At 49.5% G+C, this 26,196-nt stretch overlaps 8 protein-coding genes across 8 annotated transcripts; 2 read left to right on the forward strand and 6 right to left on the reverse strand.

The window, feature by feature from the left end:
* Window positions 1–775: 775 nt before the first annotated feature.
* On the reverse strand, window positions 776–1,375 carry SCP_0100520 (hypothetical protein; the record flags this gene model as incomplete). The annotated part of the gene is made up of 4 exons (XM_027752292.1): window positions 776–889; window positions 944–1,073; window positions 1,151–1,273; window positions 1,320–1,375. 4 exons carry the CDS (start codon window positions 1,373–1,375, stop codon window positions 776–778), a joined length of 423 nt encoding a protein of 140 aa, XP_027608093.1.
* A 232-nt stretch (window positions 1,376–1,607) lies between these two features.
* On the forward strand, window positions 1,608–3,012 carry SCP_0100530 (hypothetical protein; the record flags this gene model as incomplete). The annotated part of the gene is made up of 2 exons (XM_027752293.1): window positions 1,608–2,298; window positions 2,369–3,012. 2 exons carry the CDS (start codon window positions 1,608–1,610, stop codon window positions 3,010–3,012), a joined length of 1,335 nt encoding a protein of 444 aa, XP_027608094.1.
* Window positions 3,013–3,348: 336 nt separating this feature from the next.
* SCP_0100540 (NAD-P-binding protein) lies at window positions 3,349–4,421 on the reverse strand (the record flags this gene model as incomplete). The annotated part of the gene is made up of 4 exons (XM_027752294.1): window positions 3,349–3,457; window positions 3,516–3,877; window positions 3,935–3,983; window positions 4,039–4,421. The coding sequence occupies 4 exons, from the start codon at window positions 4,419–4,421 to the stop codon at window positions 3,349–3,351; spliced, it is 903 nt and encodes a 300-aa protein (XP_027608095.1).
* A 1,813-nt stretch (window positions 4,422–6,234) lies between these two features.
* Window positions 6,235–10,725, forward strand: SCP_0100550 (hypothetical protein; the record flags this gene model as incomplete). The annotated part of the gene is made up of 13 exons (XM_027752295.1): window positions 6,235–6,387; window positions 6,446–6,711; window positions 6,767–7,388; window positions 7,449–7,738; window positions 7,799–7,837; window positions 7,896–7,973; window positions 8,023–8,055; window positions 8,103–8,162; window positions 8,212–8,371; window positions 8,422–8,774; window positions 8,825–9,337; window positions 9,388–10,366; window positions 10,423–10,725. The coding sequence occupies 13 exons, from the start codon at window positions 6,235–6,237 to the stop codon at window positions 10,723–10,725; spliced, it is 3,849 nt and encodes a 1,282-aa protein (XP_027608096.1).
* A 7,544-nt stretch (window positions 10,726–18,269) lies between these two features.
* Window positions 18,270–18,680, reverse strand: SCP_0100560 (hypothetical protein; the record flags this gene model as incomplete). The annotated part of the gene is made up of 1 exon (XM_027752296.1): window positions 18,270–18,680. One exon carries the CDS (start codon window positions 18,678–18,680, stop codon window positions 18,270–18,272), a length of 411 nt encoding a protein of 136 aa, XP_027608097.1.
* Window positions 18,681–18,704: 24 nt separating this feature from the next.
* SCP_0100570 (hypothetical protein) lies at window positions 18,705–19,619 on the reverse strand (the record flags this gene model as incomplete). The annotated part of the gene is made up of 2 exons (XM_027752297.1): window positions 18,705–19,145; window positions 19,215–19,619. The coding sequence occupies 2 exons, from the start codon at window positions 19,617–19,619 to the stop codon at window positions 18,705–18,707; spliced, it is 846 nt and encodes a 281-aa protein (XP_027608098.1).
* Window positions 19,620–19,946: 327 nt separating this feature from the next.
* On the reverse strand, window positions 19,947–20,387 carry SCP_0100580 (hypothetical protein; the record flags this gene model as incomplete). The annotated part of the gene is made up of 1 exon (XM_027752298.1): window positions 19,947–20,387. One exon carries the CDS (start codon window positions 20,385–20,387, stop codon window positions 19,947–19,949), a length of 441 nt encoding a protein of 146 aa, XP_027608099.1.
* Window positions 20,388–20,938: 551 nt separating this feature from the next.
* On the reverse strand, window positions 20,939–22,534 carry SCP_0100590 (Transposon Ty3-G Gag-Pol polyprotein; the record flags this gene model as incomplete). The annotated part of the gene is made up of 1 exon (XM_027752299.1): window positions 20,939–22,534. One exon carries the CDS (start codon window positions 22,532–22,534, stop codon window positions 20,939–20,941), a length of 1,596 nt encoding a protein of 531 aa, XP_027608100.1.
* Window positions 22,535–26,196: the final 3,662 nt, after the last annotated feature.

The following is a 26,196-nucleotide window of genomic DNA, read 5'->3' on the forward strand; positions in this document are numbered from 1 at the left end:
ATCCGCCCGATTGGAGGTGAAGGCAACTGCCTCGTATGGCAGTTCTGGTAGTTTGGCCCGAACGAACGTCAAGGCTGCATGCTGCAAAACAAGGCGAAAGCCATTCCGAGTTGGAAGTCACTTGCACCCTCCATATATATCGAATTGATAAAATTACAAGGGCGCAGAGGCCGCCCACAGACGAAAACATGTACAAACTCTGTGGTTCATGATGGTACTAATAGGAGATCGCCGTCCCTCTTATCCTCAAAGTTCTAATAGAGCCTTTCGTGCTGGTCACGCTGAAGGATGCCGCTCGTATTCAAATGTTATGACTTTCTCCTGAAGCGTCTCACCGCTACGAAGAACGGGCGACCGTGCTACCTCGATAGGTTGTCCGACGAAATACTTGTCGACCAAGTCTTCATATACCTAGATGTCATCGCCATCCTGCGCTTGCGGCTGGTACGTTCTTTGCCCGCTATTCTGCCGCTGAATGATTATCCAACGCGGTCGACAGGTCAGCAGGCTTTATTATTATCTCACTCATCGTCCAGCCGTCTGGAAACGGCTCCTCCGTTGGGCCGACGTCGCCCTCCCTCCTCTGCCACCGACGGCGAACCACTCGCTCCAGTATATGATCGGCGCGGAGGCCGAACATCTACTTCTGCGCGCAGTCTCCCTTGACTGGTCCTGGAAGCACAACAAGTTGAGCTGCATGTATCAATGGGACTTCGATGCGTACCATGATGTTCTGTCGATGACTATCCTGCCAGGAGGACATTATCTCGTCGCGTCAGTTGCCGACGAGATGCGTGTCCACTATTCTATCGTTGTCTTTAGTATGGACGACCGGGGAACTGGTGCAGTGCCTCGGGCGAAGATGCGGACCGTAACGAAGGCTTATAATCTGCAGGCGAAATACATGACCGTGAGAGGAAGGAAGGGGATAGTCGTCGCTTACGTCCACGAGGATAAAGGAGACTTCGAGAGGGGGTAAGTCTGCGTTTCGCTCTTCGCGGTGGTTTTGAGCGCTGAATATGCCTAGCGGGAATGACTCGGACGGCAACGTCGAGAACGAAAGCAGCCAAGGACTGTCAACCGAGTATGAGTGCGTCGTACTGTACGTTTCCCTCACGTCTCTCGAGATTCTCGCAGATCCGAGCCTTACCTCCGGGACGGACGAATTCTTGCAACACACGTGGACTCAGTCTCGTCCGTTTCGCCGACTGATCGCCATTCGTACCGCCAGTCCGCTTGGAACACCGTCCCTTGACGAGATCTTTGACGCACCCTATGTAGCAATCAGCAGGGGCTCTAACAGCATCACCTTTAAGAACCTGAACGACGGCGCGGCAGCGACGCTGATCTGCAAACCCGGCACCAAGGCACCCATCGAGGTGTGCATATCCTATGATGAGAATTGCCGCAGCGTGCTAATGTGGACGTCGTAGGCACACTCCATTGTCGCGTTTCGCCTCGTCTCTACGAGAAATCAAGTTCTTGTGGTACGCAGAGTAGACCACGGTAAACGACACCTTCTCGTTGAATACTTCAATGTCCTCCCGTCCGGCGATGTGGAGCGCGAGGAGGAGTGCAGTCACACCGAGGGCATCGGTGTGTGCGACATGTTCCCAGAAAGCATTAAGATCTCGGACGACGCCGTCTCCACGAATCAGTGCATCATACCCCTCTCACGCGGCCGTCGAAAGGGAGCTGCGCGCCCTCCCATATCGATCTTCGGACGTGCAGCGAAAGGCAAACGCCTCATACGCCTCACCATCTACCCGGACCACAAGGAACCCATGCTTAGGCCTGAAAAGATTACAAAGCCCGCACAGACCGCCGCCGGTGGCTGGTTCGCATGGCTCCCCTGGCGCTGGCGCTCGTCGGCCCCGGCCCCGACATCAACTAAGCCGTCCGGCCTGCCCTACGCCCACAAGCTCGCCGCATACCCGCTGCACCACGCCGCAGTGACGCGGCTCCCGTGGTCGAGCGACGTTGAAGCGCGCGTGCTCCCGGGTGCCTACCGTGCCATCGCATACTTCGTGCGCCTGGAGGACCAGCGCGAGGAGGCCCCACGCATTCTCGAGTTCCACTGCCTCTCCGATCCGAGGAGCGGCTCACCCGCCGCGGCTGCGGCCGCGGCGCAGAACCCGTGCAAGCCGCTCCTCGCCGCCAAATTCGCGGTGCCGCGCGAGGTGGAGGAACTGCGGACTGTGGGCGCTCTTGCGTGGGATGAGACCATCGGCAGGCTGTGCATCGCCGAGGGGAATGCTATGATGGTGCATGTACTAGATTTCGCTGAATCGCCCGCATGTAAGTGGAATGGGCTCTGCTCTGAGTCGTCTCTGGGCGTGCGGTAATGATGCTGATATGGTATTCGCAGTCGAGGCCGAACAAGATTTCTATGTCTTCGAATACCCCGACACCGACATCTTCGACAGACCGTATTCCCGTAAGGCACATGAGACGAGAGATGTAGGGCCAGGGTCTGCAAATGAGGGAGACTGGGAATATAGCCCGGGGCCTTCACATGGCAGGTCAAGTGGTGCTGGTGGGCCAGGCGGGACTACCGAAGCAGGGTGTTCGTACTGGCCAAGCGGGACTCAGGGCGCGCAGTCCTCGCGCGAGCCAGACGCGACAAAAGAAGCAGGTTGTTCGTATTGGCCCAGCGCGCTGGACGGCCCAGAGTTCTCGCACTGTGCAAACGGGACTAAGGGAGCGGAGTCCTCGCGCGACCCAGATGCGACGAAAGAAGCGGGCTGTTCGATTTGGCCAAGCGCGTTGGATGGCCCAGAGTCTTCGCACTGGGAAAATGGGACTGATCGCGCAGAATCTTCGAACAGGCCAAGCAGGATGAACGGCGTAAACCGGTTGCCTGACGAAGAGATGCCTGACTGGATGGCCGACTGGGTGAATAATAACGCAGACCTGATGAACGGTGCCGAAGAAATGAACGGCGCTGGACAGGCGGACAGCGCAGGCCAGGGGAACTGTACAGATGCGTCGGTGCCAATGGACACAACCTGACGACAATGGCTTCGCCTACGGAAGCATGTCGATGACCATTCCTTTTTCTATCATTGGATCTTCCACTCTTTGTCGTACTTGCTCGTGCTCTAATATAGCGTAGTATTGTTCCTCGATGTAGTTTTGTTGGATGTACGCACTTAATAGTCTTTTCTCCTGGGTACTGATTCCATCCGCAGATGGTGGCGTACCGTCCACCGGGCGTCGTGAAAGCTTCAGCAAGTCAGGGTGCATACACTGTCGAAGAATTTGACAAGAAAACGCCATGCTACATGTTTAAATCGTACACACCACGCGGAAACACAGCCGTACAACAAGAATAGGATTGTCCTTCACTCAGATACCGTTCTCATTACACTGGATGTCGCGGCGAAGCAAGTCGGCCCACGTCGTAGGCTCTCGCCCAAGTAACCATCGCAAGACATTATAGTTACCAGGAATTCCCCTGAGGGCAGATATCAGGCATGTCGTATCACTTGGCGATCCCAAACGTTGAAGCTTACCTCTTATCATAATAATACAACATCCTATCCATCCCCTCCACGGCGAGATCACTCAGCAGCTCAGCATGCTGCAACGTGCTCTTCGGAAGAAGAACCTCTTCCCTCGAGACTGGCTTACAGACAACCTGCCTGCCCAAACGGGTAGAGATCTCCTTCGTGATATCCTCCAACGTGCAGTTCTGCCCGGTGAGCTCGTACCGAGCACGATTGTGGGGCACGGGGTCGAGAATGACAAGACGCGCGACTTCAGCGAGGTCTTGAAGATCCAGGAAGCCCTGCAGTACTTTCGGGGAGTACATAGCAATAACCGTGGAGCTTTCCCGCACTTGATTCAAGTTGAAGTTCTGCATGAGTGAGGTGGGCTGGGAGATGGCTGTGAATATATAGTCGTGATGGCATTAATCCGACAAGGGACACACCTCGAGGATGGTGTAGTTAAGCCCAGACTCTATCAGATATTCCTCGACACTGGAAGCACGTCAATTTCCCATAAAGTTATCATTACCATCTGACAAAGACTCACTCGCGCTTGACCTTGTGATTCAGCAGCTTCGTCAAGATTGGGAACAGCACGCTGCAGTACACGAAATGCTGCACGCCCGCCGTCTTCGCTGCATTGATGACTGCAATACCCATTGCCGTCTCCAACGGATGGAACGTTGGTGCATTGTGGAAGACGATATCCACACCCTCAAATGCGGGCGGGAGGGTGTTGGCTTCCAGATAATCCCCAACGACGAAGGAGGACTCCGGGATCTGGGGATACTGCGCCCTCACTTTCTCCACAGCGTTGGAAGAATGGACGAGAAGGCGGAGATTCTGCGGAGCGACAGATGAACTCTGCAAGAGCTCTCTGACGACGAAAGTAGATGTTCTGCCTGCTGCTCCGGTGATGAGGATAGTCATGTTCTGTGCACGAATCCATGTAACGTCCGAAGCGATACACCGGAAGCAAACCGACTTACTTCCTTTTGTACGACGGAGACCCTGGAAAGCGAGATGGCTCAAACGTCCGGAGCAAGAGATGATACTTTTGTAATGATTGCGCAGGCCAGTACTTGGCTACGATACGTCATCGATTCATCAGCTGCCTCAGTCTCGCCCGGTTCGGTTCCAGAGCACATAGTGCTGAGCTGAACAAGCTCGACGGCCGAGAGGAGATAGTGATACTAGAGCGGAGTGCGTTGTCCGTGGACATACATACCAAATTAATAAGTCGATGTCGAAACGCCTCTTCGAGGTACTTCGACTTCTACGACATGGCGCAAAAGTCGTTATTTTAGAGCTTCTTATCTTGGGACGTCAAGCAATTCCAGGACGCCCTCGTGTAGGAAAGGTGGTATCCATTGGAGAGAGGATGGGGGTGACCGGTGGTGACTGGTCCTCGTGTCATATGTGGGCTCCCACTGGAGAGAATTGTGTGACCAAGACCAAGCTTCAACTAAGCTTCAACCTCTGTCTCCGCTTTGTCCACAATTTCTGAAGTCTGCTGGGGGCCAGTCTGATATGGGACAATATTATCGGCGTGGATCTACCAACCTTACAGACATGGCACCAGTATGTCCTCGCAAGTGAGTACAGTTTTTCCTGCAAATTCATCCGATTTTTGTCCGAATGAGTTCCACCCCTGCGCGTGGCTCCTGGACGAGGTTGCCGATGGCCCATCATGATGCATGAGGGCTTGACTCGGTCTATGCGACCGCTTCGAGATCTGATATACCTCCTTCGTTCAGCGAGTAATGACACCAAACAATCAAAGTTCACGACGTGCGGTGCTTAGACGTCGTTACTTTTCCTGAAGATCTTCAGGTAGATGGAATCCAAACCCTCACCGTTATCGTGAATGTTCATGGCCTAGTTCCTTGGACTTCCTTCTGCTGGGGTGAGCTACATCGTCTAACGACAACAGTACCGCGATCTCACGATAGCATCAGGTAGGTCCCATTGACAGAATTATAACTTTCACGTTGTTCACTACTCTGACATAGCGGAGGAAATTCTCCCCGCGGGTGATCAGGTCGGGGGATGACGCGTGGGAGACCTCGTCTGCACTAACTTCGTGCTGGACCATCTGTACTGCAAGCTCGGCAACTGATGGCTACTGTGCTCGTCGGGCTTGTTGGGGCTCACATAGTACAAGCTCCTTCGTACGTTCGTCCGTCGATCTTGCATATCGGCGCTATCGGCTGGTCGCTAGTGTTGATCCCTGAGCATCGTTCCTACGGAGAAAAGTCTGCCTTGCCGAGATTATCTGCCTGAGTTCGCCGTCTGACCGAGAAACAGATGCGCGGCCGTTATCTGCTGTGCTAACACCCCCCTGGTTTTGTTATGTATGTCTCAGGACCTCTGGCCCTAGTCACCCTCTTGTTCCATATCACAGCGTTTCTCGGCTTGCCGTGACGAACGTCTTCCCGGAAGCATTAGCAGTCTCTAACTATGCTCATCTGGAGAGCTGGTGTTGCAATATTCAATTTTTTGGCGTCACTAGGATTTATGCGGTTTTCAGGGTCGAACTCACAACTTTGGGTTTTATACAATTGTTTGTTTTTACACGATGTCCGTAGCTACGTTTGCACGAGCATGCGGCCAGCGCCTCTGAGTTCTATGTGGCTGCATCAGATCTCGATCGCGCGGCGACGTAGCGCCTGTGGCGTTAAAACTGTTCGTTTTCACCGCGAAAACCAATATATGACAGCTGGTTTTTCTCATTCTGGACTCGATGGATCCCCTCAAGCAATATCTTCATATCCTGAAAAAAGATATCGCATGGCACAAATTCGTCGACGATGGCCAGAAATGGCCGCTCAACGTGCGTGAGCTATGTGGCGGACTACTCACAGATTCTCGACGGGTTCCACCTTGGGTAACGGCGGTAAATACATCCTTACTATATCGCCTGGTTTTCTGTGCTCTAAATGCTCCATACACAGGGTCCCTATCCTGCCGTTGATCCTCGAACGGAACCCCTGCTGGAGGAATTGCAAAACACGTTCAAATCGCATGCTGGCTCACTCGAAGATGCGGTCTTCGATCAGCAATTACAGGGCATGTTCGGGACCCTTCTCAGTGATTGCGCCAGGTTGCGGAATGTCATTTCATCCGATAGTCTCTGTGGCAGCGCCAATCCGAAGGAATCATTCCTGATTGTCATGATATCCAACGTGATGTCCTCCGTGACAGCAGATTTTTCCATAGAGTAAGCATCCCTTGGCAGTGTGCTATCTTTCAACTGATCATCGTGTTTTGTGAAGTGAAAACGTTTTGGTCGCCTTGCCACGCTATCGTGGCGGCGGGCTGAACGTACCTACGAGATTCATGTCGAATTCCATCCAGGTACCGCTTTTGATGTCTGTTTTTGCGGAGATCCCCGACGACAACTCTAATGCGGACGGATCTGATGCAATGGTGAACGATCCTGATACTGACGAGGCCGACTCTGAGGCAGAGTCGCCCAACCCGGACGCGGAGCAACATGAGGACGAATCTAGTGAACCATCTGAACCATCTCGGCCGGTTTCGGTCACTTCACCAATGTCCATGTCGACATTTCTCTCCCTATGCGCGAAGCCCGTTCTCATAGAGGAAAGCGATAGTGACTCAGAATCGGTGTACGACCCCCCTCCACCGGCGGAGTTGAACGCACACATCCTCGTGTATCCGCCATCGAGGGAACTGCCCAAGCGATGCCCTCTGCCATTTCTGTGCGTTGCGGAGGAAGATGATCTACCTCTCGTGATGATGGCGATTCTCTGCCAGCGACATGTATGGAAGATTCACGAGCCTGTCGTCGGTGTCAGGTTTTCCAAATATCATACCACCATTTCTTTCTACATCGGATGGTTGGATGAGAATGTGGACAAAGAGGGCTCGTTAGTGAGGACATACATGACTCAACTGTGTAAATATCTTTTGCTCATTTTTGGTTCTCCACAGCCTCGTGTACATATTGGTTCCTTAGGGCGAGATGGGTCCCTGGATCTGGCCTCACTTGAGGGGGCGTTTGCACTGTGCCATGCTGCGTTGGCGTTGCAAGGATTAGTGGCGAGAACATGCAGCGCTGCAGAAGCTGCGGTCACGCTGGTTGCGGAGGAAATACAGGACGATTCTATTTCTATGTGGCGTCTGGACACGGAAGAAGGTGTTCATTCTGTTGACTCGCCTGAGGGCCAGTATGACAGGATTGAAGCGTGGGTAGGAGGTCTTGCCTACAAATACCCCGCAACGTAAGTGCATTCTGCCAGTCCTCCCATCCATCATATCTTAAGTGGAATTTGATACACCAGCGCAATGATCGATTCTAAGAAGACTGCACGAAAAGCGAGGTATGAACATTGGATGTCGTGATCTTGCTGCGCTTGACCTTTACTCGTCGTTCTGCAGAAAGGAGGGGACCTCGGACTCGTCTGGCCCTTCGATAGGGTCTTCCAATTCTACAGATTCTAAGCCTTCGAGCCTGTCGTGAGTTTCTCATCAATTTTCGTGGCATCGGTGTCTGATTGCAATATAGGGTGATTGCAATTCCAGAAGAGGTGGAGTTGGAGTGAGTATCAGAGTCTCCATCGTTTTTTGATGCTAACCTGCACGTAGACAGAAAGGCGAGAGTCAAGGCTCAAAGAAATCAGTGTACAAGCCGATGTCATGTTCTTCGTAAGCGACATATCATCTACTCCTGCTATGTCCTCACAGATAGCATTAGATTCGCCGCTGAAGCTGCTAAGAAGGGGAAAGGTGCACTTATGCATGACTATCTATTCGATAGACGCGTCGTACTCTCTGCACTATGTCGCAACCCCGTCATTTTTTCATTGTATGAAATTTATGCAGGAGATGTATGGCCATTGCATTGGAAAACACTCGTAAGCAACACCTTTCCTTGTCTTCATTGTAGCATGCTAATGAGCAACAGAATGATATGCCCTCGGTTGATCCCTCCCTTGAACCGTTCCGACAAGAGTTGTTTGCACAGGCACAGCAACATCGTGAACTCAGCGCTGTAGCACCGCGGGACGTACCCGTAGAGGTCCTTCCGCTGTTAGAGGGAAGCTTACCTCTGATTCTTGCTGTGGCGAAACGGGCGCAGGGGAAGGCCCGATCAGTGATTCCTCCATCGGAGTCCGTTTGGCGTCACGATTTCGATTCTCTTATCTTTGACTTCTTCACTAATGCGTTAAATGGAGCAAACAGCCTGTATTCTCCAGGCAGCTGCTCGAGTGACGCGCCAAAGCTTCAACTTCCTGATGACGACAGGGTCATTCCATCGTAGGTTCTCGTCATCATTGACCTACATTCCATCTAATTGAAGTGCACAGAACGGAACGCATGATATATTTACCCAAGGCCGTTGGTATGGACCAAAGGTCTGCGGGAGACTTATTTCTCCACATCGGTAGTGGGCTCAGCTCCGGCGAAACTTATGAGAAGATGCTAAGGCAACGGATTGGACGCAATGAAGATCTCCTTGAAGCCCGTGACCTAGAGCAGAATGCACAGTTCCAGATTCTAACTCATGCGCAGGATTGGCGGCAGCGTCGAAAGTGGGATGGATATGCATCTGAGCGTCTCAAAGAAGATCCTTATCGGGCTACTTGCGATGCTCTCGGGACAGTCTCGATTGACCTTCCAGTGAGACGGGAGTCTCTCGCGGCCGTGCAGTTGGTGGCCACAGCACCGCCCAAAGCCCCATATATGGGCGCATACGAAGACAAGGAATCCACGCCTCGTACGAATGCATTAAATGGAACAATCAGCCTGTATTCTCGGAGCAGTCTGTCGAGTGATGCACCAATGCGTCAACTTCCTGATGACAAGAGCATCATTCTGTCGTAGGTTTTAGTCATCATTGACCTTCACTCTATCTAATTGGAGCGCACAGAACGGAGCGCATGATATATTTACCCAAGGCCGTTGGTATGGACCAACGGTCTGCGCGAAACTTATATTTCTACATTCTTCGTAGTGGGCCCAACTCCGATGAAACTGATAATGAGATGCTGAAGCAGCGGATCGGACCCAATGAGGGTCTCCTTAGAGAAGCTGGCGACCTGGAGCGGAAGGCATATGTCCAGAATATATATCATGCAACTGATTGGTTGGAACGTCGCAGGATGAATGGATACGCATTGGAGCGTCTCAAAGAAGATCCATATCGAGCCATTTGCGACGCTCTCGGGACGGTCTCGATTGATCTTCCAGTGAGACGGGAGTCTCTCGCGGCCGCGCAGTTGGTGGCCACAGGATCGCCAAAAGCCCCATACGTAGTGGGCATGCACGAATCCAAGGAATCCCTTGATATGCCTGACGACACTTCATCTGGAGCAGCTCCGATGATTCACTTGCGGCAACAACTATATTCGTCCGCTCCGGCCCTAGAAACAGTGCCGGAGGTTGATGACCCAAACCAGGCTTTACCTTCGAATCCGGGCATCCCACACTCCACCGGGATACTTCCTCCTCCTGTAAACCCTCCGAATACTAACTCGCTACCGACTCGCGATTATGCCATTGCCGCGAGCTCCGTCTGTGATACCGACCGCCTGTACGAAAATGCAGAGGCACGTGCATATCTCGACGAGAATCTTGAGGTCATGTCCAAGCGACTCGAGGTGCTGACGGCGGGACAGAGGAAAAATGCGAAAGTCAAGAATCCTGTCTCAGTTCTAGAACTACCCGTGTTTATGATGGAATACAAGAAGCAGGATACAGATATTGGCAAGGGAGAAAATCAGCACAGGCTGGCTTGCGCATCGGCAGCGACATTTCTTGACGTGCTGGGGCTGACCAAAAAGCCTGTTTTCAGTGGACTTACTAATGGCCCGAGGGTGGCACTTGCGGCTGCTTGGAGTAGCGATGGAGTGAGCTGCGTTCAGTCTGATTGCTTTGTACTTGCTGATCGGCTTGCCATCGTTAGTTCATAGAAATTTTCGAGCGGCAGACTCGTACCATGGACATCTCTACGGCGTTGGGAGCCTTCCAGTTTGCCAGCGTCCTAGCCAGACTTGCTATCGTTTATTCGAAAGATCTTGTGGATACTTTTGATGAGGTGTCCAAACCTCTTCTGATCAAAAAACTCAATGATCGGGAGTTCGAGAAGCCTGACTGCAAGCTGCAGTGGAAACAACCTGTGCCTCCCAAATCCAAGAGAGGGGAATCCGAAGATGCTACAGGACAGCCAGTTTGGACATCTGAAATGGAAGAGACTCCAGTTCAGTAAGGCCAGTGGTATTTGATGATGAAGGCAGCTCATATGAATGTATATACTAGGCACAATGGAGATGTATATTGAAATTACCAGTAGCACAGTAGATGTTTCAACCAAGAATGAGCACATTTGACCCCAAGAGATGAGTGAGGATGAGGCAATAGTGTAAGGAATACAAATATGAAAGCATGGCATAAGTACTTGACCGACAAACCCTAACCCTCTTCGGCTTGCGAGCTCACTCATCACTCAGAAACAAACTTGTCAAATGTTGGAGCATAGTATTTACTCAGTAGTGCCTTTAAGGCATGTTGTAAAATCTAGTAATTTGGCACATTGATATTTGGCAAAACATAGCTTTCATGCAAATAATTTCAGACTGATCGGTGCCGGGCACACTAGATGCGTCCAGTCACATGAACCAAATTCTCTAGTCCTGTCTCCTCTTATGAATGAACCTCCCTCGTCATCATCCTCCCATTTGACGTCATCGTGCAGCTAAATGCTGCCCCCATCAAGCTCACCTTTTTCTGGTCTCCGTCTACAACCTAGCTGTTGTTTTGGCCATCTTCCTTCTCTTTTCTTCTGTCTTTGAGCTTAACCCTGCTCGCCTTCCTCCTTTACACTGCCCATGTTTGCCTCGACTGTCTATATCCTGTGCTGTATTTTGACATTGGCATTTACTTTCCTCTGATTGCTTCACAATCTATCCAGCCCTCCGTAAGGCAGCCTTCGGCTTACACTAGGATTTTGCAGTTTTTGCTCACTTTCGGTGTGAGTGCTTCTCGATTCGGGTGCAATGTACCATTCCTCCTTACAGTCTTTGTGATTTGTGGTAGCAGTGTAACACCATCCTGCCAGACCATTAGGTAAAGCAGAGACCTCAATCTCACTTTAACCTGACTACTGTGACAATTGCTGAGGTCAATTATATGTCAAGTCTCATCTGCAGTGAGCAAGTCCTGTCAAGTTATCCAGGTGCAGTGTTGCCTAAGCAACGGTGATGACTGCACACCTGACACAAACACCTAAACCTAACTAAACAAATAAGAAGGGTACTCTGTGTGAGAAGGAAGGGCAATGCGACTGTAAAATGATGCAAGTGGGTCCCAGAACCTTGACCAAAGCCTAAGGAGGATGCAACCAATGGGAATGCAAAGTCAAGCGATAATCTATGACAAAGTCGCAAAAGCCGGTGAAGAGAAACTAAAGTTGCAATGAGATCGCCAAACTCGTAAGTGAAGATGAACTAAATCGCAAAGGGGAAAGGAACTATCTGTGGGAAAGAAACACTATGGGGAAACACAGTATTCATCGTCTCAACAAAGTCGCAATCAGTCTAATGCAAAAGTCGCAGTAAGACTAACACAGGTGGTATATTGCTATGTTGCTATTGCAGTGTCGCAGTTCACTATCACTATTGCAGTTGCAGTTGCAGTCTCTAAATGCAGTATGCAGTCTTGCTATATCGCAGTGTCACTATGTCGCTATGTCGCAGTGGGGTATATTGCAGTTCAAAGTCGCTATCACAGTAAACACAGGTTCTCAGTGATCTGAAGTAAAGGGGGGAGTCTCCTACTGGTCTTCGATGATAATTGATGTAGATACAGCAGGTATTTATAGAGGGAGAAATAGGGAGAGAAAATGCAGAAGTCGCGAAATGTCAGACAATGGATCCTGACATCGGAAAGAGTCGCAATGGTCTAGGACCAATGGAAAAATAGGTAAAGTGAGTGGGGAGGTGAACGTCATATGTTAGCGATGGAAAAGAATGATAAAGTAGAGGAAAAGCAAAGAAAAACATATGTTACTTGTCCTGAACCACACGGAAGACTCAAACAGCATCTCTGGTCCAGCACAAAGGTAAAGGTCTTGAAGGGCAAGGTGAAATGATAAAGGGGATGAGATTTGCAAAACAAGGGGGTGCGACCATCAAGCGACACCGATAAGTCAGTGTGATGAACCAGCGAGTTAGCGTGACATTCAGAGAGGCAGTGCAATGTCGAGGAAGTATGGACTTAGAAGGAAATTGGCCAGAGCACATCGGATGAGACCAAAGGGCAACGGGTAAGTGATACTCGACAGCGGGGAGACACAAGAGTGGTGTATGAGTGATGAAAGAATGTCAAATCTTGAAGAGAAGTCATGAGAAGTCCAGCGAAGTCGAACGAGGCCATGCGAAGTCACAAAAGTCCGCAGAGTGTCGTGAAAGAGTTGAATGCCTCTCGGAAGCTAAGGCATAAAGTGGTGAGGTCTGAAAGATCGCTGGAAAATGTGTTTTTCAGAGGCCAGAGTTGCAGGGAGCGTATCAACAGTACTACTAATGCTTTTATGCCCAGTCAACTTGTGTTGTGTGAGCTGAGGCAAGACTGATAAGTACCGTGAGTTTGACCTCCTTTTTGTGGTGTGTACTTATGGTTACTTTTCTCACACATATGCATGCAGTTACATCATTGTCAGTTATAAAAAATAATCTTTAGTGCTTATAAGTTACAATTAAGGCTGAAATCCGGGTTTAATAAGCAGGCCATGTGGATAATTCAAACATGAGGATTATCTCTTTGAAATATTCTAAGCTAATCTGAAGATAATCCAAAGGGATAATCCAGAGGATAATGCTAAAGATTATTCAAAGAATTATCCAAAGCCAAAATTAATTTAACAACTTGCACTCAGCCAGGATTGAACTCTCAACCTCAGGAGAAAGTCACATGACTAAGAAACTCTAGACTACTACTCCATATGAGCTTAACCATTTATACTCATATATAATATATATAGTAAATTTTGCTGAAAGGACTTAGACAAATTCTGCTCATCACAAAAGTGGTGACTGAGTTAAACATAAGACAAAGGATGTTTCTAGTCACTTGGGGTACCCTTCAGACCTAGCTCTTAGCTTCAACATAACTTGTAGTATATTGTAGCTAAGGGCTTCTCAGATGACTGACTCATTATAGTACTAACACACGTCCTAGGGCATTATATGTGATTATCTAGAATATAGATAAGATATAGACTGGTTCATCTTATAGTACTAGTGTATTTACTAGTTGTTCTCTAATATCAGGAGTACAATTCACACCCTGTCCTGTTTGCTCATTTTCTGATGTCGCTGGACATGACACTTCCTGTTCATCTTTTCCTCTTTGCTGCCCTCCTTTTTTCGTACTTCTTTTGATATACTGACCATGTCTTCACAGGTGCCCTCTGGAGAGTCTGAACTTTGTTGCAGTGAGAGTCGCTTAGTTATGTGCATGTCCCAAATAAGCAGTGACCCACGTTATAGCGGCAGCAAGCTCCCGCACATGGATAGTGCATCAACTGCGTGCAAGAAGTGAACTCATGCCGACACAGTCTTGAGCCTCTTTCTGTTGACCACCCCCCATTGTCCCAACAACACCATCCAGCCTCCATCGGGATGCCACGTTATACTGATACATTTGTTGCATCACCTCTAGCAGTTAAAGGTGGTGCTCAGGATGCATATGCGGCCGCTGTAGAATGCTACAGTCTAGATCCTGCAGTTGATGTAGTGCTTACCTCAGTTCACCATGCACCATGTGCTACATCAGAGTCAGAGGATGGAGTGTACTGCCATTTTATCCGACTCCTGCATGGGCCTGATCAAGTAGATATCATGTGTACATGCTCATAGTGGAAGGCTCGTCATATGTGCATCCATCACCATGTCCTATCCACTCATTTCCTCGAGATCAGCTCTTTCCCAATTATTGCACCTTCGTCACTTCCTCCTGCCATCTTCCTTCATTCAACTCCATTCAAGTACATGTATGTATTCTCCTGTGTTTCTTCAACCGGATGTTATGAATCCAGCAAGAGGGTTATTATAGCATTACAGCGAGATGGTCGCTGGCATTGCCAATCATGTCGTTATTTGGATTGTTGCAAGCACAAGCCTCATGTGATTAGTTTTGCTATTACGGCTGATTTCATATCAGAGTCACACACTCTCATTGTCAATGTTGATGGCAATGAACCTCCTGATGGGGAAAGTGCCCTCATAGTAATGGTAGCTGCTCACCATCATGATGGCAAGCATGAATGTGTTTCCCACTGCCTATTCCTCCTTCGTGCTGGTGCTCATTTCCACATGAGGCTTTGTATACTGCACCTCATGCAACTTCTTCGAACTTGCTGTTGACTCGGGGTACACACAGGCCTTGGCCGGAGGAGCTTTTGACTCCTGGTCAAGTGAGTGGTACTTCGCTGTGGTTCACTGGGCGTGGCAAAAGGGAAAGTATGCCAGGCTATCACAGTTGTTCGTTGATATCAAATTTATGATAGTGGGTTGAGGATGCCTAAGTTATACGTGTGGTTTGTTGTCTGAAGTCGGGATGGTAGTCTGCACAATACAGATGGGAGAGTGTAGGGGGGGATGCCTAGCAACCGTGTGCAAGGGCTTGCGTTCCGTCTTCTGATACGATGCCTACAGTCAGTGCAGGGCTTAACGGGTTTTCTTATACGAGGCCTACAACCAGTGCAGGGCTTTCTGAGTCTTCTTCATCTTCTTATCCGGGTGCCTACAATCGTGTGCAGGGCTTACCGAGAGCGCATGTCCTAAATGATGTGCCTGGCCGATAACTTTCCTGTGTGCTTTCTGAGAACTTTCCAAGAACAGTTTGAGTATCTAGCAACTGTGTGCTAGACTACCCAAAAGAAACTATACGAGAGTGCACAGTGATGTCAGTTATGAAAGATAATCTTTTCTATCAATAAGTAGCAAATTTTCATGAGAATCACTACTTTTAAGTAGACTTATTTGTAGGTGTATAGATTAACTCAGGATAATCTTAATATAATATTTCAGATAATCTTTCAGATAATCTTCTGGATAATCTGAGAATAATCTGAAGATTAGCAACAAAATACAATTTTAACTTTGACACCAGCCAGGATTGAACCCCAGACCTTAGGTTGATTTTATAGCATATAATTCCAAGTGACACTTTAGACCACTTGACCATTAGGCCATACATCACAACTATCTTATATTAAATTAGACATCTTTTTCTTGAAAAAGACTTAGCCAAATTCTGTCTATTAGAAAAGAGTAAGTAAAAGACACTTGACATTTATCATAGATAGACAAGACTTATAAACAAACATTACTCTGAGTCTTATAGTCTTTTCTAATGCTTGCAGCCTTCATATAATGTAGTACAATATGTAATTAATAGAATATATGTTTCTACAGTTACTTCAGCAAAACAGAACTTTGCTATACAATTAGAAGATAGCTATAAAGATCTTGTATATATAAGTGCTCAGTCTATCATATAATAGACTCTAGAGTATAAGCCTAAAATGAACAAATAAAATACTGTCTCTCAATAACTTGTTATATATTATAGATGACTATATTAAGATACTTTATGGTACTGCATGATAGTTTACAAAAACTATAAGCTGTAGAACAAGACTATAATAAGATGCAGAGTACTGTTTGTCTATAAGTCTTGTCTATCTATGATAAAAGTCAAGTGTCTTTTACTTACTCTTTTCTAATAGACAGAATTTGGCTAAGTCTTTTTCAAGAAAAAGATGTCTAATTTAATATAAGATAGTTGTGATGTATGGCCTAATGGTCAAGTGGTCTAAGTGTCACTTGGAATTATATGCTATAAAATCAACCTAAGGTCTGGGGTTCAATCCTGGCTGGTGTCAAAGTTAAAATTGTATTTTGTTGCTAATCTTCAGATTATTCTCAGATTATCCAGAAGATTATCTGAAAGATTATCTGAAATATTATATTAAGATTATTCTGAGTTAATCTATGCACCTACAAATAAGTCTACTTAAAAGTAGTGATTCTCATGAAAATTTGCTACTTATTGATAGAAAAGATTATCTTTCATAACTGACAAAGATGGAGTGCAGTAGTTGTGTTCAGAACAACTCACTGCCTGCGCTGAACTGACTTTGTCGGGATCCTTTTAATTATGAGTAACAAGTTACAGGGAGGAGTGGAACAAACTTTTATTCTTTTAGTTTATCACTTGTAGGGTAAGCTACAAGCAGAGGGAGAACTCTTCACTTATAGAGGTTATAAGTGGAGAGAGAAGACTGAGGGTCGAGGCACCTCGAGGGTCCTTTTATACCCCTCAGGTGTCATTCATTGTGACCATTACATAGTAGTGTTACATGGCAAACTGGCCAATAGCAAAATAAGAACATCATGTGATCAAAGGAGAAAGTAGGAAGGAAAAATGTCTTAGGATCTTCATGTCCAATAGCATAAAGTGAGCAGGGAGAAACAGGGAAGATAAAATTCTTGGGACCTCCATGTCCAATAGCATAAAGCGAGCAGAGAGAAGTAGGGAGAAAGCACTTTCCGAGTTTTTCCCATCCAATAGCATAATGTGAGCATCAGGTGACACACTCGGCCAACGTTCTGGGGTTCCGTCTTAGTCACATGACTTCTTCGTCAAGCGCTACACCAGTGGTTACATGTTCACAAGTCAAACACTTTTGGTGCGTGACATCGCACTTTGGTCTCGATAGGTTATCTTAATGCTGCTGTGGAGTGTTGTTAGATGAATGCAGCACTACTGCTGTCAGCTATTCGTGTCCAGCAAGCAGTGCTTTTCAGTTTTACTAGCAGATCTGAAGCAACAATTGATGTCCTTCCCTGCCCAGAATGTCACCATCATTGCCATTCCATTGGCCCTGACCTTGTGAGCCTTGATATCTTCAATTGGAACAACATGTACCTGTTTATGCATGAGTTGTTGAATGCATTCACAAGTGCTTTTACTGCATCGGAGACACCTTTTTCCGCATTCTGCATTATCATGTGATGCAGCTATGAGAATAATTTCTCGGAGATGTATTTCTGCTTAGATGAAACATTTGTACGAGTATAGTTTGCTTTTATTCACTTGCAGTGCATTGATAGTGAGATACACTGTCCAACATGTGGTCCATCTCCCAGCATAATTATTGCTGATGGTGTTAGTCTTACAACACACTGTTCAAAACTAACATTGGTGGTCAGACCACCAACATTCACTGACCAGTCAAGTGTAGGCAACTGCATCTCGGGCTATGGTGTAATGGGGGGCGAGGTCTTATCACACCGAACCTCAAATACAGTGCACCAAGCTCTATTCTGGAGCGTTGTGCGTGTATCAAGGTTGTGATGTGTTAAGTCTCTGACTTCAACACACTGACGCGCGCTCGATACATGCAGAGTGCATACAAACAGTACACAACAATTACATAATACACAATGAGATTAGATAAGATTAGGGCACAAGTACCACTTGGTACTTGTGCCCTGCAATACAACAGCGGCATGTTACACCCTCCCCCACTGGACACGTTCCACGGGACCATAACACTGACTGCGCCATCGAATGGGTGACACAGGTGGCAATGCAAGGCAGTATGGTAGGACGAGGCAAGGCGACAGGTGAAGGTGACAACAGACATGGCCAGAACACACAGGCGGGTTGCGGGCACACAGAGGGTACGCATCACATCCCCAGCCGTGGCCCACAGCGGCATGTCAATGGGGGGCATGCCAGCGTGAGCTAGTGGTCGCCCATGTCGTGGTCAGGGTCACCAGCCTCGGGGGTCGCTCTGGGGTTGGGGCCCAGCTGACTGCTGCCAGCAGGGGCGTTGCCAGCACCGGGTGTGGGTGGTTCGGGGTCTGGCAGCTGCATCGCCATGTCCTCGTCAACGAGTGATAACAACTCGTGGGTCGAGAGTACCGGCCGAGCGCATCCATCACAAAGGTCCGCCGGGAAGTGTCCCTCGAATGGGGTCACATCTTCGAGAACCCATCCGAGGATGTAGTTGCGGTGTCGACAGTGGAACTCCTCAAGGAATCCAATCCGCATGGGATGGAATCCGCGGGCAGCGTACCATCGCGCGACATCGTATATGGACGAGTTTTGGGCAGATGAGCAGGGAAATGGGGCCGGCTCGTTGTTGTTTTTCATGGGGTAACGCCTGACCTGTACAATTCACGTGTACAGTCTGGGGATGGAGAACAGCTCTGCAGTGTGCTCAATGAACACATTGCGGGCTGTCGCTGGTACACCGAGTGGGATGATGGGGGCCATACGACGTGCAAGCCACATTACCTCCAGGTCCTGGTGTAGTGGGGCCTCCGAGCGGTCATTGTTCAAGTGCCTGATGGCCCAGTGAACCTGTCTCGGGTTCTGTGCGTACCACGCCACCCACTCGTCGAATGTCGACAAGCTGGTGGGGTTGGTCATCCGGCGGGGAGGCGGAACCATTGGCGGGTGTATCACTCCGGAGCTGCTGTGACGTCGCCACGATATGAGCAGGTTCATCATGCCGTGGGATGCAGTCAAGCGTTCATCTTGCTGCATCTGCCGGATGAGGTTGGTCGCCTGGGTGCACGTGCCATCGTCGCCACCGTGGGCTGCATCGATGATGCGCTGCGAGTCGCGGACGTATCAGGGTACAAAGTTGTACCACTCAGTCGCCCTCCACAGTTGCGTGTTGACCGGTAGGGGGAACGTATCAGGCCAGTTGTGCGGGGCCGGTGAGACATCATTATCAGTGTCCGATGGCTGTGGCACTGTCTTCCCTTTGTCATTGCTCCTCAATGCTCCTTGCCTGGGCAAGTTCGTCGGGCCGCGGTTCCTCTGGCGCTGCTTGTTGAGCTGCTGGACCTCGGCGACATCGGGCTCATTGTCGCCATCTGTTGTGGACAGCTCCGACTCCGACTCGTCGTTGTCGAGGTGCTCGTAGGCCCGCTGCGCACGCGACTTTACAGGGGCAGGAGCGGGACCAACTGGAGGTCGCGGAACATAGCCAGCCAGCGGTCCTGAGGTAGGACCAGTCGGCGGTCCAGGGGCACCACTCCTTGGTGGTGGCCCTGGGGGCATGTGTCTCAGTGGCGGGGGCATTCCTGGAGTGTGGTGTGTGGCCGAGCTCGGCCTACTCGCCGCGGCATAGGGTGCATACCACTGTGCTCCCCCGGTCGAGTATCATGCCAGGGATCGACATCATGATCCACTCGCATTCGATGGTGGTGAGTACTGGCGTGAGCTGCTGTTCATTAATGGGGGGGAATACCTTCACTCCCTCGGGGGAGGTAGATATTCCAGTGGAGATGGTTATCTCCGTGGAGCCCCGCTCAGTCACCCGTGATAGTCCGGGGGCGATTGAGGTCAGGAACTTGACGCGATCTGCCTGAGGAGGCGTTCATGCTCCCTTAGTAGGTCGTCGACCTGTCATCGCTGTGTGGTTGCTTCTGTTTCCGCCGCACAGAGTTGTGCTTGCAGCTCCGTGTTGCATTGCTGCGTGGGAACATCACCATGTCCTCCCCCTTCCAAGGCCGTGTAGGTCTGGAAGTGCTCCCAGAACAGGTGCTGCTCGGCATTGAGTGCATCTGTGTGGGCTTCCTGGTAGGGGGCCATGTTGCATGCCATCGCGATGTGTTGGAGGTAGCTGTAGCACACGGTGCATGCCTCCGTGTGATATAGCATGAACTGGTGGGTCCCAAAGGAGACCCACCGTTTCACCACTGTCAGGATCGGCGGTGGTGGCAGCATTATTGCTGCATTCCCAGCACCCGTTGGTGCTGTCGTTGTCGATGTAGTTGCGATCACTGGGGCTGCCATTGATCGTATCGCGATCAGTGGCGGTGGTGGTTGCAGTAGGGCCTGTGGCATCACCGTGGTTCCGAATTGGAGCCACGGGGATGTCGACCTTGGTCAGCCTTGCTGTTGTGTGGCGGGGCAGCTTGTTGTTGCCTCGTCATCGTCAGTTTCCATTGGCAAGGTTGGTTGGAACATGGTGGTAGGAGTGTGGGAGCGGTGACCTTGCCACACGTGTAGTTACATGGGCAAGTGCCGGCATCTCACGTGATCTGTCACATGGACACGATGCGTACATCCTTTGATGTTATACACGTCCGGTCCTCCACTTGTGGTTATTTTTTCTTGCGTTTCACAGGTGGTGCGGTCTTGCGCGGCAGCGCTCTCCAGTCCTTCACACCCATTAGTGTGAAGTACTTGTCGAGCGCGGCCAATTCCTTGCAGTGGGCATATGGCTCCCATGTATGGTCGCCTAGTGTCCATTGCACATGGAATTCGATCTTATTGCCATTCCAGTGATGGCCTACAATTTCATCCACTAGCCATTCCGTTTCTGCATCATTGCCAAAGTCGTAGTATGACTTTGCCTCACAGTGCGGAAACAACACGTCGTCATTGGACTTGTGTCATCGGAGTAGCGAAACGTGGAATGTAGGTAGGATACGCCGATCCTTCAGTTCTTGCGGCAACTCTAACGTGTAGTTAGAGGTTGCCACATGAACGTCGGTGATCTCATATGGTTCAATAAATTTGGGCATCAGCTTCCTCGCACGACCTTTAGGTAGTGCGAGGTTCTGCGTGGATAGATACACCTTCGATCCAGTCGTAAACTCCGGCTCCTCCTGCCATAGTTTATTGGCTTGGAATGTTTGGTGTGTATGGCTCTTGATGATGGCATTGTGCGCTATCTCGAGGTTGGCCAATGCTCGTTGGGCAAATTTCTGCACGCCCACGAATTTCGTGGTTCCGTGCAGGCCTCCAATCATTCGCGGCAAGTATCCATAATTAAGTTCAAATGAGGCAAATCCTGTGGTTGCGCTCGTGGCTGAGTTCAATGCGAACTCAATCATCGGGATCTTGTCTATCCAATCTAATTGATTGGGAGACACGATTGACCGTAGGATTTGGGATACCGATCGGATGGTCCGCTCACACAGCCTGTCGGTTTGCGGATAGAACGATGTCGACATAAGTAGCTTCGCACCCAGGAGTCGATATAGTTCACACCAAAATTTTGACGTGAACTTCGAGTCCCGGTCTGAGACGATGGACTCAGGCATCCCATGCAGTCGCACAATTTCTTGGACATAGAGCTCAGCTATGTCCGAGGCCATGCTTGTTGTATTCACGGGGACCAGATGTACCATTGATGTAAGGCGGTATATGACTACCCATAGGTAGTCATATCCCTTTAATCGCGGAAATGGACTGACAAAGTCCATTGCTATCGAATTCCACGAAAACCATGGAATTGGCAAGGAATGAAGTAGTCCCGCTTGCAAGTGATTGCGAGGCTTTGCCGTTTGGCAGGCCCCGCACGTCACGCAGAATTTTTCGATGTCGCGTCTGATCCTAGGCCACCAGAACCACTGTCGGATGTATTCCAACGTCTTCTGTGGGCTGTAGTGTCCTATGGTCGTGTGCCCTCTATCAATGATGATCTCGGTCATCATTCGATGACGGTACAGGACCCTCGGGATGCAGATAACTTCTTCATCCTGGCAGTTTTTTGTATATATTGTCTTGTCCCAGATTACGAAGGTGCTGAATTCTGTTGGGGATTCAACGATCTTCCTAAATAATGGGTCCTCACCATAGCCCTTTTGGACTGCGGCCAGGAATGGGGTATCCTGTTCCAAATGGGCCTTCAGTGGAGGTCCGTTGGTGTATAATTCGGCAATCATTGGATCCTCGTCCTTTGCGCCTGGGGTTGGCGTTATTAGGGGCAGGTGAGAGGCCATTTCGCTGGCCTCCTGATCCCTTGACTCCTGCACATCCTTGGGCAGTTGTGCTGAGCGCTGGATCGTTCCAGCGTGCAGCTCAGCAATACGGTTGGAGGGTAGGTCATCCCACTCAGGGTCTAGATGAGCATCTGTGTTCGCATATTCCTGGATGGGTGTGAATTCATCCGCATTGTCGTTCTCATAGTACCTCGATAGACAGTCCGCAACCTTATTGGTCGCGCCTTCTACGTACTGGATTTTGTATTGAAATCGAGACATGTACTCATTCCAACGAATCTGTCAATTTGTTGGATTGGTTACACCTTCGAAGTACTTCAATGCCTGATGGTCGGTCGCGATCATTATCGGTCGGCCAAGTAGTTTGTCCTCCCATTTGAGGAGAGCTTCCAGTATCGCAAGTGCCTCGTGCTCATATGTCTTATAAGCATGTTGCACACTCGTGAATTTCTTCGACAGGAAGCCAGCCAGGCAACAGGTTCGCCAGTCTGGTCCCTGTCCATACATCACTCCAACACCATATAACGATGCATCGGATATTACCTAGATGGGTTCTGGTTGACGTGGGTCGATTGGCTTCAGGATGGGTGCCTTGCATGCCAAAGCTTTGATCATTTCAAAGCATTTGGTGTGCATTGGGCGCCACACAAATGCTCGGTCGTTGTGAGCCATGTCCGACAATGGTGAGGTGTACGCTGTCATGTCGGGCATGAAGTGTCCTAGGTAGTTCACGAGCCCTAGGAAGCATTGTACTTCTTTGTAAGATCGAGGTATTCGCCATTCGCGAATACGGCTCATCTTGTCTGAGTCTGCATGGAGTCCTCGGTCATCAATTAGATGACTTAGGCAGTCCATGCTCCATGAATATAGGTCACACTTCATCTCACTGAGGTAGAGCTTTGCCTCCCTCAGCTTACGGAATACGATTTCCAGGTGACGTTCGTGTTCTTCGATTGTATCGGAGAACACGAATATGTCGTCGAGGTATACATGAACATATCGTCCAATGCAGTCATGGAATATCAATGTCATGAGGCTTTGGAATGTCGCTGGGGCATTGCAATCGCCTTGTTGCATGATGTGACTTACGAATGTACCGTATGGGGTGGAGAACACTGTTTTCCAGACGTCCTCCGCTGCCACCCGTATTTGTTTATACGCATCGGACAAGTCAATCTTCGACCGGTATTTGGCACGAGACATGTCCATGCGTATCTGGTCCTGGTCCGGGAATGGAGTTACATCCTTTATGGTGTTGTCGTTGCGTTTACGCGCATCGACAACCGTCTGTAATTTTCCACTCTTCTTCATAATGCATATCATGGGCACTGCCTGGGGAGCCTGCTTGGACTCCCACCAGCCAGCGTCCTGGTATCGTTGGATCTTCGTTAGGAGCAATGGCTTCATTACATCAGCACATCTCAGTAATCACAGTCGATACTGCTCATCGTCATTGATGAGTGGTATTCGATGGTTGATCTCACGGAATGGTGGAAGGATTGGGGGCGGGGGACACATTATGTCCCTCGTCTTCTCAATTCAGGCTTTTCGGCATTCTTGTAGTTTCTCCTCGGATGCTGTTGCGTCTGAGGGTTCTACAAGCGTGGTGCAAATTTCTTCGTCTTTATGATGTTCATTCAGTGCGAACGCCATTAAGTCATTTAGACCTAATGGGTTTGGCTGACCGAACTGGTCCCATCGTGGTTCGTCCATTGAGTGTCTAGTCGGTGCGAACTTCTCCGAGATGTCAGGGAAACAGTCCTTTTTGGGCTGTTTCCTGTTTCTCATGGTTGATTTTTCTTTCGCCTTGACATTTCCGTCATTCCCCTCCCCTCTTAGGACTGTCCCCGGTTTCGCACCATGAGACTGGGGTGGCTTTGTGGCCATTGGTCTCATTGTGGGGTCCTATTGCGGGTTGTCCGAGGTGATGGCGGTAACGGTACTGACATTGTTGTGCACGCGGTAGTGTGAGTACAACATATCCTTGCAATTCACAATGATTGTGGCCTCGTCCACTTCCACGTAGGTCGGTATTTTTTGCTGTTGGATCGATATGGTGCAGTTCTCGAAGTCGAGGACCACGCTATATTTATGCATGAACACTGTGCCTAGTACAGCATCGTATCTATCGATATCGATGACATCTAGGTAGTGTTGTGCCTTTACTGGGCCTATGGAGATTGTGGGTCGTGCACCATAATTGATGTGCATCCTGCTTCCCTTGGTGCCCAGTTGGAGACCTATTTGGTCGTCCAGGTCGATTCGGTCCGCCTTCGAGATGTACGCCATTTCCGGAGAAATGGAGTCCGTTGTGCATCCCAAGTCGAATAGTGTATAGGTCTTGATCCCATTGATCAAGACCTCTGCACATAGTGTTCGTTGTGTCTGCGGGTTTTGCTGAGGCTGCATGGCTGGATCAGTCAGGCGTTGTACGCATGAGTCGTACAGCCATGCATTCCTCGAGGATCGTGCATCTGTTGTGTGTTCACTAGCGTGGAGGTGTACAGTCTGCATACACTTTCCAGGCTTGTGTTGATGCATGGCGCCAAATCTCATTGATCTCAGGTGAACATCGTAGTCATCATTCCAGCCATCATCTCCAGATGGGGGTTCACGCTCATCTGCCAATGAGTACTGTGATCCCTCTGGGGCCCAGTCCGCCTCAGGATATGTCTGGTATCCTGTGTCATTCTGGTAGGGCCCTTCATTTCCGTCAGTTTCAGGAGTCATCTCTTGTGGAGCCGGCTCCTGAACTGTAGCCTCCGGTTCTGCCAGTTCTTGGTTTGCCTGTTCCTCATCCTCAGAGTGGTCATCGACTACACATTGTGCGCGTAGTCGCGCTGGCCAAGGTTTACTGTAGTTTGGGCACGTCAGGTCTGTCGAGAAGTGGCCCTTGCTGCCGCAAGAATAACAAGTGACATTTGCGTTCGTCGCCTTGTTATTCGCTGGTGGTCTCAATCCCGAGACTGCCAGGTTTGTAGTAGGATGACCGCCCCTATGACATTGTCCATCGCGTGGGTTCGTCATTCTATGGCCAGCATTACCGGCCTGCCATGCATGTCCTGAGTGTGCCCCTCCTCGTCCTTGTCCTTGTGGGCAGTAGCTAGGTCATGTATCTCCTGTCGATGATATCATCGGCGCGAGGAATGACACGGCCTTACTTGAACTCTGGGTCCCCATATGGTCCCCGGTCTTCTGAGGCTGTCAGCAGTCCTTGTATGTACAGTATTGGTCCAGCCATCCGTTGCCCTGTTCGATCACCAACACTGATTGATACAGTGCATCGATGGTGTGTTTCTCAGGCGATAGTAGGTGGGCTAGATGCATTACTTCTACCATCGGTAGCAGTAACACATCCATAAACCTCTTCCGGAATGCATATTCCGTTGGGTATTGCACTATGCGATCTGCATGGTGTAATAGCCTGTTGTATAGCTCACTCACACCTCTGCATGATAAGCTGTATGTCGCCTTGTCGTACTTCTCAGATGCTATCAGCTCCGAGTCCTTGTGTAGGAATCGTCGGTGGAGGTGCATCACCGCATCCTCGAAGTACCATTGTCGTACTTCGCAGTTCGGTGACTGCATGTTCAGAAAGAACCAGTTGGTGGCATTATCTTTAAGACTTTGCCCCAATATCCGCAGGCGATCTGCATTCATGGCATCGCCACTGATGCGGAGAGTCTTGAAGTATTCCAGCAATTTCTGTAGCCAGACCTTGAATGCATCAAGATCGTCCTTCCCATCGTATTGCGGCGGTGGAGGCATCTTGGTGACTCTAAGGTATGCTGGTGGTTCATCGATGGGATCTCTTGATACCATCTCGTCCACCATTGTATGGATCCTCTTAATTGCGGGAGACGTATCTGGAGGTATCACTCCTGGGCCATGCGATCATTGTATGGTCACGTGGCCTGTGTGCG

The sequence above is a fragment of the Sparassis crispa genome, assembly GCF_003851025.1.
Source record: "Sparassis crispa DNA, contig_000000F, whole genome shotgun sequence".
In the NCBI taxonomy this organism is placed as follows: domain Eukaryota; kingdom Fungi; phylum Basidiomycota; class Agaricomycetes; order Polyporales; family Sparassidaceae; genus Sparassis; species Sparassis crispa.